This window comes from Alternaria rosae (genome assembly GCF_020736505.1).
Source record: "Alternaria rosae strain MPI-PUGE-AT-0040 chromosome Unknown BKA58scaffold_3, whole genome shotgun sequence".
NCBI lineage: Eukaryota > Fungi > Ascomycota > Dothideomycetes > Pleosporales > Pleosporaceae > Alternaria > Alternaria rosae.
Window position 1 is genome coordinate 2843340 of NW_025763572.1, and position 14962 is coordinate 2858301.

At 53.0% G+C, this 14962-nt stretch overlaps 4 protein-coding genes across 4 annotated transcripts; 2 read left to right on the forward strand and 2 right to left on the reverse strand.

Moving 5' to 3' along the window:
- Positions 1 to 102: 102 nt before the first annotated feature.
- Positions 103 to 1510, reverse strand: BKA58DRAFT_455249 (cysteine dioxygenase; the record flags this gene model as incomplete). Its single annotated transcript, XM_046174536.1, has 4 exons — positions 925 to 1510; positions 831 to 874; positions 330 to 547; positions 103 to 227 (listed from the first exon to the last, which is right to left on the reverse strand). Exons 1-4 carry the CDS (start codon positions 1156 to 1158, stop codon positions 103 to 105), a joined length of 621 nt encoding a protein of 206 aa, XP_046028116.1. The 5' UTR covers positions 1159 to 1510.
- A 203-nt stretch (positions 1511 to 1713) lies between these two features.
- On the forward strand, positions 1714 to 3127 carry BKA58DRAFT_410226 (P-loop containing nucleoside triphosphate hydrolase protein; the record flags this gene model as incomplete). Its single annotated transcript, XM_046172205.1, has 7 exons — positions 1714 to 1734; positions 1790 to 1810; positions 1864 to 1906; positions 1958 to 2163; positions 2211 to 2882; positions 2930 to 3050; positions 3108 to 3127. 7 exons carry the CDS (start codon positions 1714 to 1716, stop codon positions 3125 to 3127), a joined length of 1104 nt encoding a protein of 367 aa, XP_046028117.1.
- A 1517-nt stretch (positions 3128 to 4644) lies between these two features.
- On the forward strand, positions 4645 to 6806 carry BKA58DRAFT_136146 (uncharacterized protein). Its single transcript, XM_046164488.1, has 3 exons — positions 4645 to 5283; positions 5339 to 5360; positions 5410 to 6806. The coding sequence occupies exons 1-3, from the start codon at positions 4800 to 4802 to the stop codon at positions 6545 to 6547; spliced, it is 1644 nt and encodes a 547-aa protein (XP_046028118.1). The 5' UTR covers positions 4645 to 4799; the 3' UTR covers positions 6548 to 6806.
- Positions 6807 to 12918: 6112 nt separating this feature from the next.
- On the reverse strand, positions 12919 to 14907 carry BKA58DRAFT_136259 (PXA domain-containing protein). Its single transcript, XM_046164489.1, has 2 exons — positions 14288 to 14907; positions 12919 to 14232 (listed from the first exon to the last, which is right to left on the reverse strand). The coding sequence occupies exons 1-2, from the start codon at positions 14805 to 14807 to the stop codon at positions 13358 to 13360; spliced, it is 1395 nt and encodes a 464-aa protein (XP_046028119.1). The 5' UTR covers positions 14808 to 14907; the 3' UTR covers positions 12919 to 13357.
- Between the last annotated feature and the right edge of the window lie 55 nt (positions 14908 to 14962).

Sequence of the window (14962 nt, forward strand, 5' to 3'; positions counted from 1 at the left end):
ACCGCCTTGTCGTTGAACGCGGTCAGTTACCCGTCTCCAAATCATGTTCCATAGCCAAACAATACTATCGATGATGGAACGAATCTGCGAACGAGGTGAAGCCTATTTCCTCCCCGTCCTGACGCCGTACTCGGAGTAGAAATGGCACGTCGTGTTATGAACGACGCCAGATGTGTCTTCCTTAAAGACGTTGCACCCGTATGTCGCTGCGTTGGGTGGTGTGTACACTGTGTTTGGTTAGTCGATCGATGGTTTGATCTTATGAAGTAGGGAAGATAGTGACTAAGGCGCAGTGAAGTGCAAAGTAAAATGGAAGAGTTGATGCTTACAATGTAGCGAGACTGCGTACTCTGTGGGATGCGGATTGGAAATCCGATGCACACCAAGCGTGTCAGCCATGTACGTGACTTCGTTTTCAGAGAAAGTAGTCTCTTGGGTCTTGGTCATGGGGCGCTGGTTTTGTGCGTCGTCTTCGGTGGGGGTTGCGAAACGGGTTTCTGTTAGGCTGCCTTTGAGGACTTTCATGATGCAGTGGGCATTTGCGTGGCTAGGATGATGTTAGTCTTGGGTATGACAACGCCGAGTTGCGCATTCGAGAGTGCCAGCTATGTCCACGGTGGGTATTTGAAGGTGGTGGATTTTATCGAAAGGTCGTCTTACCGGCGTGTCTCCTGCTGACACATCGATCAAACCTGATCGGCGAACGGGGTCGCTTCATCGTGCAGGAGACTGTAGCCATGGAGTACTGGTATGGTTTCGGAGACGCGGCGACAAGACAGCGACAAAGCAACGTATGTTAGGGTTAACAGTCGCAACATGTGAGAACTTACTCGTGAATCGGGCTCTTCTTTTCAGGTCCCCATACCAATATGAGCTGTTCAGTCAGCACCACTTTCATTGACCCGGGAATCGGGGTGTATTTACCAAATTGCTCTTACCGTTGCCTTTGTCGACAACATTCCGTGTGTACGGTAATGTCTCTGATGGAAAGAAATACTTTTTCCACTCCGACTCTTCCGAGACGTAGGCCTTCATCAACTCTTGCAGCTCGTTCTCGTCTACGTCATCCGAGTCTATGCCGTTGCTGGGACCGAGCACCTTGTTGATCTCTTGCACGAGTGAGTGGAAGTTATCTTCCTCAGTGTTGCGGCCGATCATGATAACGATATTGATGTCTGCGGAATATAAAATGTGGCGAGTGTGTTGCTGATTATGATGGTATTACAGACGGAGTACCGACGAAGAGACTTCGGAGCGCGGGCTTTAAATACACACAGCCTTTGTCGAGGGTAAGAGCGTTGGTTTGCCTGCTTTCAATGCTGCTTGTGCAGGACTGGGCTTGCTTCATTATGTAACAATTCGCGCGTTCTGAGCTTGTGATATGTGGATCCATGGCGGTCAGCAGTTCGGCGACATGTGATGCACCTTGTATGCTGCAGCCAAAGGTGGTGGGTGTAGTCACCGATGTGAAGAGCCCGAAGGCGGCTTCTATCGGGCTTTTGGACTTTATGAAGGCCGCGAGGAAGCATGCATGGAAGCCAAGATGGAAGGGTGCTGCGTTTGGCGCTAGCCGCATCGAGTGGCGGTGAAAATTACTGCCGGGAAGCCGTGCCCCGCTTCGTCATTGGCGGCGTGCGTCGCATCAAATTTCTGAACAACAACATCGCCTCTCCACGCCTGCTCAGATCAAGTCAGGATACACGATAACTCAAGATGGCGACTACAGTGGACAAGGCAAGTATTGAGTGTCGCAGCATACCGCTATTGCACATGCTAACATGGAGTGCAGATCAAAGACATCGAGGCCGAAGTGAGACACACCCCAATACGCGACCGTAACACGATGACTTACACGAGACGTAGATGGCCAAGACCCAGAAGAACAAGGCGACGTCTTTTCATCTTGGTAGGACCCCACCAACGGATACTGTATACTGGTATGCTTATACATGAATAGGGCAACTGAAGGCAAAGCTCGCCAAGCTCAAGAGAGAGCTACTCGAGCCTTCGTCTGGCGGCGGGGGTGGAGGTGTAGGATTCGATGTTGCTAGGACTGGTGTTGCCAGTGTTGGTTTCATTGGATTCCCCTCCGTGGGCAAGAGTACGCTCATGAGTAAATTGACCGGACAGCACTCTGAAGCCGCTGCATATGAGTTCACAACGGTGGGTAGACTACAACAGATGCCACGATCAGTACTAACAGTGTACAGCTTACTACAGTACCTGGTCAAGTCATGTACAACGGAGCCAAGATCCAGATTCTCGATCTTCCCGGTATTATCCAAGGTGCGAAGGACGGTAAAGGTCGTGGACGACAAGTCATCGCCGTCGCGAAGACTTGCCATCTGATTTTCATCGTTCTGGACGTCAACAAACCCCTCACCGACAAGCGCGTTATCGAGAACGAACTGGAGGGTTTCGGTATTCGAATCAACAAGAGTCCGCCAAACATTGTACTCAAGAAGAAGGACAAGGGAGGCATCAACATCACCGCGACGGTTCCCCTTACACATATCGACCATGGCGAAATCAAGGCTGTGCTGAACGAGTACCGAATGGCAAACGCCGACGTAGCTATTCGATGCGACGCCACGGTCGATGATTTGATCGATGTTATCGAGGCCAAGGGACGAAGCTATATCCCCGTCATCTACGCCTTAAACAAGATTGATGCCATCAGTATCGAAGAGCTCGACCTGCTCTACCGAATTCCGAACGCTTGTCCCATCAGTTCCGAGCAAGGATGGAACATCGATGAGCTCCTTGAGCAGATGTGGGAGAAACTGAATCTCGTTCGGGTTTACACCAAGCCCAAGGGCAGGATGCCGGATTACTCGGCGCCAGTGGTATTGCGATCAACAGCGTGTACCATTGAAGACTTCGTAAGTCTCCCCCTCATCTTAAACGCGACGCGCTAACGGCAGTGTAGTGTAATTCCATTCACAAGACCATCGTGGACAACTTCAAGCACGCTATTGTTTACGGGAAATCATGCAAGCATCAGCCCCAACGTGTGGGACTTTCTCATGAGCTTGCCGACGAGGATATCGGTACGTATCCCAGTATTATTCCTCTAAATGGATATCGTGAGCTGACGAACCGGCCAGTCACCATTGTCAAGCGCTAGACAAGGTCTTGTGATTTCGAGATACGACGGGCGTTATGGATCCGGTCTTGCGAAATAGTGAGTAGAACAGAAGGGCCTTCTGGATGGCTGAACATGTCTCACTGCGATACCAATACTAGGTCGCAGCATTAAGATGACGAAGAGAGCGAGGCTTGGAGCCGATCTCGCGGCCTGGATTGGCCGAGGACTCGTTCCAGTAGCACCGCGGACGACATCAGGACGACACTAGTACTGGGCAACGCAGCTTACGGCGCGGATCGTACCTGCCAATCGCCCATGCTCGACTGGCTGGTGGCGGTCCGATACCGTCCGCGAGCTATCAATAACAGGCCTTTGCTTCCCTTACCGAGGAGGCGTCATTCAAGACACTGCCGTCACGGACCCTCGTGGTAATGGCGCCGCTGGAGTTATTGGGACGGTGTCAGCATGTCGCATTTGTTTTTATTCCATATTTGCTTCGGAATTTGATGGATTCAGATCAGCATTGTCTGGCCCAATTTTTGAGGCGTCGGTTTTCCTTATTGGTCTGCTAACGGGCGCAGCGGTCGACTCGGAGAAATCAGCAGGGGTTAGTTGTGCTGGCGACTCAGAGGGCACGCTGTCAGTCGGGCGCTAAATCATTATCGCTCCCGAAAACCTGAGTGGCTGGTCGGCGAAACCTCGATTTTCCATGGGCGCGATTATTGCAGCTTTCCGAAAGCGTTTCAGCCGTCGACACTTTCTGTCCCTCCTTTATGCACAGCCGATGATTGACGTCTTGCCCCTGCCGTGGGAATCGCCACACGCTCGCGTACCTGAGCAGCATTGAATCGGCTGCCACTGTTTCGCGCCACGAGCGTACGGCAACGGCCAGGATGTACCTCGCTGGGCGCACGAGGCGAAGCCAATATGGCGCTTCCACTCAGACCATGTCTTGTTCGGGAAGCGTCAGATTAGCCGGCTGCGACGTGCTCAGCGGTGCGAGGGCCCTGATGGGATGATCCCACCCGGCTGCCTTGACATCCCATTTGCCCTTGCTAGGAGTCAGGCGTCGAGGCATGCACTGGCGAGCTAGCTAGGCGGCCGCATAATTCTGGCCCGCGCTGTCCTAGGGGCGCATCCCCGATGAGAGACCCGCACACGCTAAGCCCAACGTCGTCGCTCGTCGCTTGGCCGAATGGCGACCAGGATCACTGTGCACACGCCAGGCTTGCCGGCAAGCTTGGGCTCGAAACAAACAGGGCTTCTCTCCCGCCAGCTGCAGTAGGCCGCGCCCGCATCGCACAGCCAGGGCCTGTTACCAGTGTCCCCAGACTTATCCTCAAGTACGCGCTGCAGGCCCGCCGCGCCAGGCTTTCCCTGCAGTTTCAATTCTCCATCTAAGGCCATTGCTTTGCCGCGCTGCTTTATACCTATATGTTTTGACCTCTGTCATACCCAGCGCCTTTTGTCAGCGCTACCCCCGCTACTGCGGTACATTGACTTGTCGCTGTTTCGCCTCAGGAACCAAAATCTCGTCTCATGCATGTATGCGCTCGGCCGCTCTGAGGTCACCCACGCCGCCTAGGTATAGCAACACCACGGTGCAGGTGCATATGCCCGTCTGGCACCCTACTTCTGCTCCGCACCCAACACGGACACTCGTTCCCACACTCGCACGGATACACCACTCCAATACGTACTGCCATTCGACATGAGCCAGTTGCAAATGGATCACGACCACCACCATCACCACCACCAGGAACCTTTCGAGGATCACCATTCTGGATGGCATGGCGATAATGGATACAACCCACACCATCAGTCTCCAGTCCAAGACTACAATGGCTTCAACGGCTTTGCACCGCTCCCGATGGAACCCATCTACGGGAACGGCATGCACCCACCCCACCAAACGCATCCGACACCAAGGACTACGCATCCACAGCTGCAGCCTCTGATCATGCCGCAGATGCCACAATGGCCGAGCATGCTGACCAGCCAGTCGACTTACCAAGCTTCACTGTTCCCCTCAGCCCCACCACCGATAACGCCGGCATCAGCAACGCCAGTCTCAGCGAGCTCAACACATTCCCGCACTTCGTCGACACCACGGAAGACTCTCACAGACTCGGACCGCAGACGCATGTGCCAATACCATGAAGAAAATCCCACTGTCAAGCAAACGGAAATTGGAGGTATGCCAGCACCACGCACCAGGCTCACATGGATCTTTTACTGACGGTATCATAGCAATGTTCGGCGTAGAGCGAAGGTACCACTGCATACCCTGCATGTCTCTTCCCGTGCTGACAGTTTTGTAGTACCGTTTCGAAAGTGTTGCGCCAGAAGGAGAAGTACTTGTACCAGGACGATGGTAGCCGATCACCCATAAAAAGGTCGAAAGGCAAATTTCCGGATATCGAACGTGCCTTGTCGAATTGGGCACGAAACCATCAGAAACAGGGACAACAGCTGTCGGATGCCCAGATCCGAGAGAAGGCCCGCTTCTTCGCTCAGACCGTCGGCAACTCTGAGAGCCACCTCAAGGTAAACAGTGCGAGCTGGTTGGAAAAGTTCAAACAAAAGAATCATCTCAGTAGCGCAAGGTCACGCAAGACTTCGATAGCAGAAGAGTCGGAGGGGACTTCGAATCCGCCATCCAATGTGCATACCCCGGGGGCCATCTCGCCTACCTCACCTGGCGGGGTATCTCCAGCAACAACGACCATGACAGCGAAGAAGAGTCAGGAAAACCTCAAGACAGAAAGCCCCGACACATACGACTTTTCGAACCATCGCCGACCCTTCCATTCACAAAGCAGTACTTCTTTGTCGAGCGTCTTCACAGATACAGCCACAAGTCCCACGTCGCTTTCTTCGCCTTTCTTTACGCCTGATTCAGCATGCGGTCCGAGTCCATTCATGGGAAACCGTCAGCCTGCGAATGGACAGCCAGGGACCAGCAACTTCCAAAGGCCACGAAGCCAGACCTTCCCCATGCTTGTCGGTGTTGAGCAGTATATGTCACCACCCGGCTCATCTGATGATATCACCCCCAAGTACGTCAGTAGCGGTGCACTTGATTCGCCCATGACCGAGATGCCTGGTACACTGCCAGTCATTGAGGAAGGAATGTCGCTTTCGCCTACCCAGATGCCCAATTCGATGCAGCCCCCTCCTCTCCCAGGTACCATCGACGACAAAGGCTCATCAGTCGACTCCTCGCCTATCACACCGTCCCAAGAGGAAGCTGCACGCGCTCTTGAACTCGTCATGACCTTCTTCCAGTCACAGAACGCCGGTTTCGTTGTGGAGCCCCAGGAGTATGTCACCATTGGCAAGCTGATGGAGAAGCTACGAATCAAGCGCAGCTCTGAGAGCCTTCCTTCCGAGATGCGACGTGTGTCAGAGCCCAACTTCACAACGACCAAGCTTGAAAGCGTCGACGCGATCCATTAGCGAATCGGACATGTCATTCACTCAACGCAACCCTAGCCCTGTGACGCCTGTCACAGCACGTAACGCTGACGACCACTTTCCTTTGTGGAACAAGCTTCCTGAATCGCTCGGGTTTGGAGTAGCAAGACTGTGCAACAATTGCGGTCTAGAACACCGGGATCAGGGACATACACACACGGCTAGCATTCCACATTACAGTCACCGTTTGTATTTTCTTTCATTGCCGCATCTTGCCGCATTCTCGCATCAGCATCATTAGCATGGCTTCTATTTCTCACTACTCCTTCATTGACTTTCACTTTCCATCTCCCTATTCCCTTGCTCCACGAACCACTATACCCCCCTCTAGCAGCGCACAGTAGCCTGACTGTTTTCTACTTTATCCCCTTGCCTAAAAGGAAGACTGTAACCGCCCACGCGGGCCAATATTCTGTACGCTTCTATTTGCTGCTTTCAAACGTTCTATTTACATTTGCCTGGCGGCCCTCATACGTTGCACTGAGTCTGAAACGGCGCGATGGGCCTCGTACGCACTGCTGTGCACCTATATGTAGCTTCTAATATAGTTACCGACCCTTGCCGCGAGACCGGCCTAACGAAAGGGTCAATCACGCTTGAAATGCGATTAATGCTCAATACAACATACCATACGATTGAGCGTCTGATGTCACTAGTCAGTTTCGTCCGATCTCAATCTGATCATGATCAAGCGCTGCCTAGTTTTGGTGGAGCACCACTGACACTTCACTGATCGGCAAAAGTCTGGCTTATGAACGGCTGGTACTTGCCGCTTTAAGCCCCCGTGACGGGGCTTTCGGCATCGCATTGCAACACCGTTATAGCAACGATGCGCAACAAACTTTGGCACAGTCCGCAGAAAAACAACACTGAGCTTCGGAAAATACCTTGCCGACAGACTTACCGATCGCAAGGAAAAACAGCATTCGTTCGTTCTGGCTTTCCGCATCCTGGCCACGGCCAAAACGCAAATTGCATGTGAGACTTGCAGGTTCAGTCGGCACCAATTGATCCCCTTCCCCGCCTTTGCATGAAGCTCGGACACCTTTTGACCTGCTGCAGCTTGCACATCCTTGATACATCACAAAAGTACATATATACAAGTACATCGCCTGAAGCGATCGCAATGCATAACGATCGATGACGAGGCTCGTATACGAGGAAAACACGTTCTCAAACTGTTGAGCCTGATCTAGATGCCCGCAAGCGTGAGACAGTTGGTATCCCGTCTCCCCGTGCGCGCACCATACTCAGCTGGAAAGTTTGCGCATTTGGTTCGTGTCAAAGGGCTGTCCCGATCTGGATCAGGGATGAGACGAACGCGAGCTTGGAGAAGCGAGGGATTGGCGTTGGTACTGGCGTTTTCCACAGTAAAGTGGTTTCGGCAGCGCAATCGACGTAAGGCGCCCTAGGGCTCGGCATGCCGCGGGGGCGCGCGCACTGGACTCAGCTTTTTGCTGCCCTGCTGGGCTGGATGGAGCTTGGACCCCAAAAGTCGTCTCTGTAGCGCGAAGCTCGAGTTTCCCCCAACCCTGAAGCGAGTCGTGCTTGGGACTCTCTCTGTTCCGTACTGGTTCAGTTACAGCTTCCTTCGTTTTCGAATCCCCTTGCTCAATCATGACGAAGGCAGTAGTAGCACATAGAGTACAATCCACGCTCCCGCGGGTGAAGCAAAAGTTGGGCAGTGTTTTGGAAATCAATTTGCTTATTTCACAAAGCCGTTACTTTTGCATTACGGGTATTATGCAGCCCGTTTAACTTCACCCTGCGTTGCGCGCCGACAAAAGCAAAATGGTGAGCAGTCCAGCGCCACTTTAGTTCATGTCTCTAGCCGCAAGAAGAAGCAAAGAAAGGTAATGTCGTAGGTGTTCCCCACCACCATATCTTGGGCACCCTTGCAGTGACACTCTGCTTCTACTGTTTTCTTATCCCGGGGAAGATGGACCTGTTCGTTTTCTGCTTGCTTCTTCTTTTTTCTGCGACACATTACTGTTCGGTACAGTACCGGTTCGGTCCGCAGCCGAGCCCGTTGACTGGCTCACATGTTGTCAAATGCCGGGTGTACTTCCTTCGCAGGTTGAAGCTGCAGTAAGCAGCCTTGTACATTGTGCAGCTCTATCAAAGAAAAGAAAAGGAGCAAGGGGGCCTTTGGGTGACAGCTAAAAACGCGTGTTACGTAGCTGTCAAAGTAAATAAGCAAAGGTAGTAACAGTAGATGAGGGGACGCGCAATGGGGCAGATCTGTACTTGGTGTCGCAGTCCGACTTGATTCGGCCCTTTTCTCGCTCATATCGTTAGCTCGCGGTGTTGCGCGCAATGGCTAGACCGTCGTGAGCATCAAATCGCGAACACGCAATCGCATCGCCACCCATCGATCGGTGAAGGTCTGCGTTACCGTCTCTTCAGCCCCCTGACCATTGGCAAATCCAAGGAAAGAGTCCGAAAGGTTCGTAGTACCTTTGTATTCGGGCCTACGTCAAGCAGTGGTGGCAGGTTGTAGCGCAAGAGGCTAGGAAACCTACACCCGAAAGTCAATTATCGCGTTAGATTGCTAACTCTCGCCCTTGTCTCCATCGCAATTCGAAGATAATGTTGGGCTAGTCCGCCAATGGTGAAAAGGCTGAGAGTGTTCCGGTGACCTTTAATTTTTGCCCTAGCATCTAATGCACAATGTGCTGGCGATAAGCATCGAAAAGTTCATTACGATGTTCGCGGTGCTAGGTCATGCGGTACCCTGCATTAGATCGTCCACGTGATTGATATTCGATGCTGTGTAACACGGTACGGAACCGGCTAAGCAAGAGAGCAGGAATGTCGAGGTACAGAAGTGGCCACCAGAATCCCTTCGTGTGAGGTGTTCCCAACAACGTTGCCTGAGCACGCGTACTTCCAAGGTTACTTCTGAAACTATTCATGGCATTGCGCGCCGTTGTTCGTACCATTTGTTCGACCCTTAAGGCTTGTGTCACGTGCCGTTTGATGGGCTGAGGCCTGTGTATCGTTTTCTGACTTCGCAGCTGACAAGTCTGAGCAACGCTGGTTTGCACGATAGGACATCAAATACACCTTCGCATCGCTGTGTACAAGCGACAGTACGTCGCGCGCGCCCATCATTGGCGTACCCGTCCCGTCAATCTTGCACTCCCTGTCAGACGCACACATCCGTTGCTCCAGAAGTGTTCTTCGATTCCCAACAACGGGTTTTCGCATGAACTGGTGTCGCAAATACCTTTGTTGGCGAATGGATCACGACTCAGGATGAGGTGAGAGTCGAAGCGGAATATACAGCCCGCCTTGATGATGATTGTCAATCGGCGTCATTCAAAGATCATTGTCATGCGTTGCGCAGCAAGCGGACGTCTCTGTTTTCCCTATCCCGAAAATTCGGGATTAGTGAACGACTCAAACCGCAGCCGCGCACGCCGACTGTTCCAGAGTGGCTGAGTTGAGTCTGCCGTACGCCTCATTATTGAGTCTTCATGCCTTGCGCAGGATGACGATAGTTTGGTAGGATAAAGTGATTGCCCACTGCGGGTGATGTTTTGCATGTTCGAGTCAATCCCACCCGCTGCCGTACCTGCACTAACGTTCCGGGCTCTTTAACCGTTGAAACATGGGTCGATGTTCGCAACATTGATGCCCATGACAGCCCCTGATGAGCACTCGCTTGACTCCAAACCATGGTAGATGCTGGATCGCCGGTGCTGGGATCATGGGCACTGTCGCTAGGATCCTGATGCGCTTGCCCCGGACCCCGTGCGGTTCAGGAACAGGCGATGTCGCATCTTGTCAAATGCTGAACGACGAGTATTACTAGGATCATGACTTTTCGCGTTGCGCATCCCGCGGCTTCGCGGAACAGGTCCCTGTAGGGGTTCCCTTGTTACGCCCTGAAGTTCGAAGAATTAAAGTTTCAACGGTCATCCGCGCCGAGTTAGGCAAGGGCCAGCATCACCAACACTGACGTCTTGACACTTCGGCCGGCATAATCGGCGACCTGAATCCTACGCACGCGCCCACAAAGCGCGCGTTATTCGATAGGATCAGGAAGGTTCCATTATTCGAGATGCAGGACAGCTGTGCCGCAGAGGCAGAGAGAAGGCTGACTCGATCGTGGTTATGTTCCGCGCAGTTGCTGCCCAACCGAATTTTGAAACACGTTAGCGGCAGGCTGTTCAGGAACGTGTTGCCAGGAACCGCAACCCTTGCGGAAGCGATAAGAGATAGACGGCTACGGGCTGAAGGCGCATGCGGGGTAACTTCTCTCGACGCTTTAGACTTCTCAGCCCACCCTCGCTTCTGCGATGTTCACTCACTGAAACCCCACGGTTGATACATCGCCTAAGTGAGGCTGAGTTATATTTGACCTTGCAGCAAGGGTTCGCGCGGAGTAGCCGAAGAGGAACGCGGCGGTAAATGTGATCCGCAGGGAGATGCTCCAAGGCGTTCTGAACTCAAACCTTTGTTATCTCGCTAGGCGGGGCTTGATTGTATGAAGGTGCAGGGCTTAGACAAGTTCATCTTGATGCGTGAAGGTGTGTTGAAGCTCGGAACGCTGCGTTAGATAACCAAGGAAGATGCAACGTCGTCTAGAGTCCTTGACTTTCTTCGGAATCGTGCGATAGTACTGCATCGTGAACTCGCATCATAGTTGCAGCAGAGCTGGGCACGTAGTCATCTCGTATTCGACTAGTTGAATTCATGTACCATGGCGCTCTGACAACGCACGTCGCTTGTTATCCAATATCTGCCTTTAAGGCTCCCGGTTGTATGCATTTTATCCCCGCGCAGATGTCCAGATGACACGGACCGTCGCGCCCACCGAGCGACATGCATGTTGTCCAAGGTCCTCATTCGCAGGAGGTGTATGCGAGTGGTGACTTCCCTGCCGCATACCAACACTCCCAAGATTGAGTGCTGCAGCAATCATGGCAAAGCAGCTCGAACTAAGCGATGGCTTGGTGGAAGACGTGCACGGCGGGGCACCTCGTGGTTCATTCTTTGTAGTTTCCGTCCGGCAATATCCCGAATAGTCAGGTGCTCGCCACGGCATGCAGCCAGCCGGGAGTCTGGATGCCATGTGCCTCAACAATTTTCTTAGGGAATTTTTTGATTGGTCAATACCCCTCTTTTCACGGTCAGCGGTGTACCTTTCCCACCACACTTTGCTACGAGCGCACTATGAGTTGGTATACGTGGAAGTGCACCAAGCTGCAGTTTCGCCGCTTTAGTGAGTTTTCCTATGCTGGTTTGGTGGAAATATGTATGCGATACAAGGATGGGAGTTCACCCTCGTTGAACGGGCTATGAACCGCGAAGGTGACTGCGCGACGGGCCGTGCCCAGCAGCGTTCGAGTATCTGGCGGTGAAAGTTCGTGATGTATGGGCTTCTAACTTTCAGAAGCATGAGAATAGCATCAGCTAATGCGCTCCTCCAGCAGATCCTTTACGCCTTGTTCTCCCAACTCCGGAAACAGGCGCAGAACAATCAATTCAACGATATGAAAGACGAGGTGTTTGTTGAGATAAGCGTCATCGAGACAGTCTAGTGTGTTTGCGATCTGTCGAACCTGCGTATCGCGCTCGTAGTTTGCAAAGAAAGCGGCTGCCACTTTCGGTGGTACTAAGTCAAGTAGACTGGCGGCACAGCAGCGCTTGATCTCCTTGATCTCTTCATGCGTTGGAGTCTGACGTGGGGGCCCGAGCGCATTGTTAGGGAAGAGTGTTGCACGAAGAGTCCGAAGCGCCACGGGAAGGAAAGCGGGGTTCAAGATCTGCGTGTGGAAAGTATGAGCGAGGAATCTGCAGTTGCGACTGGTTAGCAGAAGAGACTTGCAAATGGCTAGATTGACTGGTGCGGGATAGGCAGAACGCGTGCGGTAGGAGTTGGACAGATGAACGAGTCCGCGGGGCATTCAGCTGGTGACCGTAAATGATGATGTCTGCGGTAGCAGGCCCGGAGCATCGGACGAGAATCGAGTCGAATTGTTGACGCGGCCCACAAAGTGAGGCGCACGCCCATAGCAAGCGAGATTGATGGTCATGCCACTATGCAACTTAAAGCAGGATGTCGTAGTGATGGACTGAACAAGCCATTCCCAATCTTTGGGGAACAGTATCATTCGCTGACTGTTTCAATGCGCTGCTCAAACAAACTAAGACCATATTGGAGTCCGAGGAGTACGTGCTCGGCAGGATCCTCAACAGGATGACGGTAGCGATGAAAACCGAAGAATGAGGCGTAATCAGCTGGTGGCGGGACTCATGGTAGGGCCAGAGTTTGTGGCCAATGTCGTGCCCGAACTCTGTACGGCCAGTCCCGAGAGGGACGACGGCCGGACGGTGTGAGCAGATCAACCGGCGCGTAAGCGGCCCTTCCACAAGAGCTAGCATCGCGATATGACGGCTCAGGGAACAAAAGCCCTTCGCACGACCCGCAGTATTCTGTGGTTGCTGATGAGAGGCGGAGCACCAGGATTGGCCCGACCTTGATGCAGGCATCGTGTGGTCGCTCATGGTGTTGACAATAGCGACAGCCTAGAATGTGCCAAGCCTCCTTGTCCGAAACGTGTCGAGTTGCCGCCCGGAACGGGTGCCGAGGCTTGCATAAAGCGGTGCGCCACGACAGGGTTGTTCTGGTGTGTGAGCGTGCGGGCCGTCGCATTCGCTGAAGCGAAGTCAAGTGACTTTAATCGTATGCGGAGCTATCTCATCCTGCGTCGAACGGTGCCACAGAAATTGACCAGCTAGCCAACCAGGGGATGCGAGTGAAGAAAGAGATATTATCGTAACTTACCTGTCCAATACACCATTGGTTTCACCCACCCTACCTGGGCCGAGCAGTGCTCCACGATGGAGCATGGAGATGAAGCCCAACAGCCAGGGCATGCGGACATCCAACTCGGCAAGTTGCGCTACGCAGCTCCACAGGCTCATGCTTACTACAGGCCGTTTGGTCTCCAACGGGCGCCTGGAAGTCATCTTTTCCGCTTCCAGTGCTTGCGGTTGATTGGCTGCTTCAGCAGATGACTGCTCGGTTGTGGCAGATCTCAACGGAAGGGAAGATAATGTCGCAAGACTCAAGACCACCGCGCGCACCGCAGTAAACGCCAAAAAAGCGTATTGGATGATCGCCCAGAGTACACCCGAGATGTATAAGGCCGATGTCTTATGACGACGCTGGCCGGCGTCCGGTGGCCCTTTTGGACTAATTTCTGACCCTTCATGCGGAGACAACAGCCCATAACGCTCAAGACGGGTTAACGACTGCTCTGCATCGGCATCGTCCGATTGGGGAACCATTTCCTTCGCAGCATCGGTCTGTAAAACCTCAGCTATTCTCGTGATGCCCTCCCATAGCACCCAGCCTTCGCAGGCTTTTCCGCTAATGCCATTTCCAAGGATCATCTCTGCAAATATTTCGCCTACCAGGGCGCGTAGACACCCGTTTTTCAAGTCTTCTGTCGGTAACAACAGGGCTAGCACGCCGTGGATAAGCAGTTGGCGCCACGCCGACTCGCTCTCCCGCTGTTCAAGGACTGTCGCCGGAACATCATCGGTTGGCACAGGAGATAGTGCAGGGTGTGGGTGGAGCGTATGATATATCAGACGAGGATCTGATACTAGTGAAATTGACGAGGCGGCTTGAGTTTTCGCTATCCGGAATGCTGACAGGGAACAATTAGACCACTTCATGCGACAGTCCAAATTGGAATTACCTACAGATCAGGTGGGCTTGGAGTAGCTCAGGTATTTCGTCTAGCAATAGTGATTCTAGATCGACTTTCCTGAGGCGCTGCTCCAGACCCCGCGTACAATGAGCGATGATCTGAATCACTTCATTGACAAATACTTGATCGGGCGTGATCTTTGAGTACCACGTCTGTACGAACTCCTTGATGATAACGGAGATGATGCCGTATAGTTGAAGGTCGATCTCGTTTGAGCTCGTCAAGGGTGGCAGCACGTCTTCAATAGGGCGCGGCGTACTGCGTCCTTTCTCGCCATTTCCCAGTAGCACATTGTGGGAGCAGAGAGTGCGTCGAATGAATGCTGCCGTGGATTTATCCGAGGTGGTGTCTAACTGGGACTTCTGTGTATCTGCTGAGCGTGTTGCAGCCGCCACACGGGAGTGGTTTTGCACGTTGGTCCCCGTGGCTCCCGGGGTCGACGGTCCTGAGGTCTGATAGCTTGGTGGCTGCGCAAGAGGGACGTCGGGATCCCGATTTGTACTCTCTGTCATTGCAAATCGATGCTCATCATTGCCAGCACTGAGTATAGATTTCGACACGTGATAGCGCGCTGCGACGCGGTTCAAGATGAATGTCGTCGTGGAGTTGATACTGGTGAAGGAGCGATGACGACAGAAAGTCAACCATGGTCAGGTTTAGCCGAGCC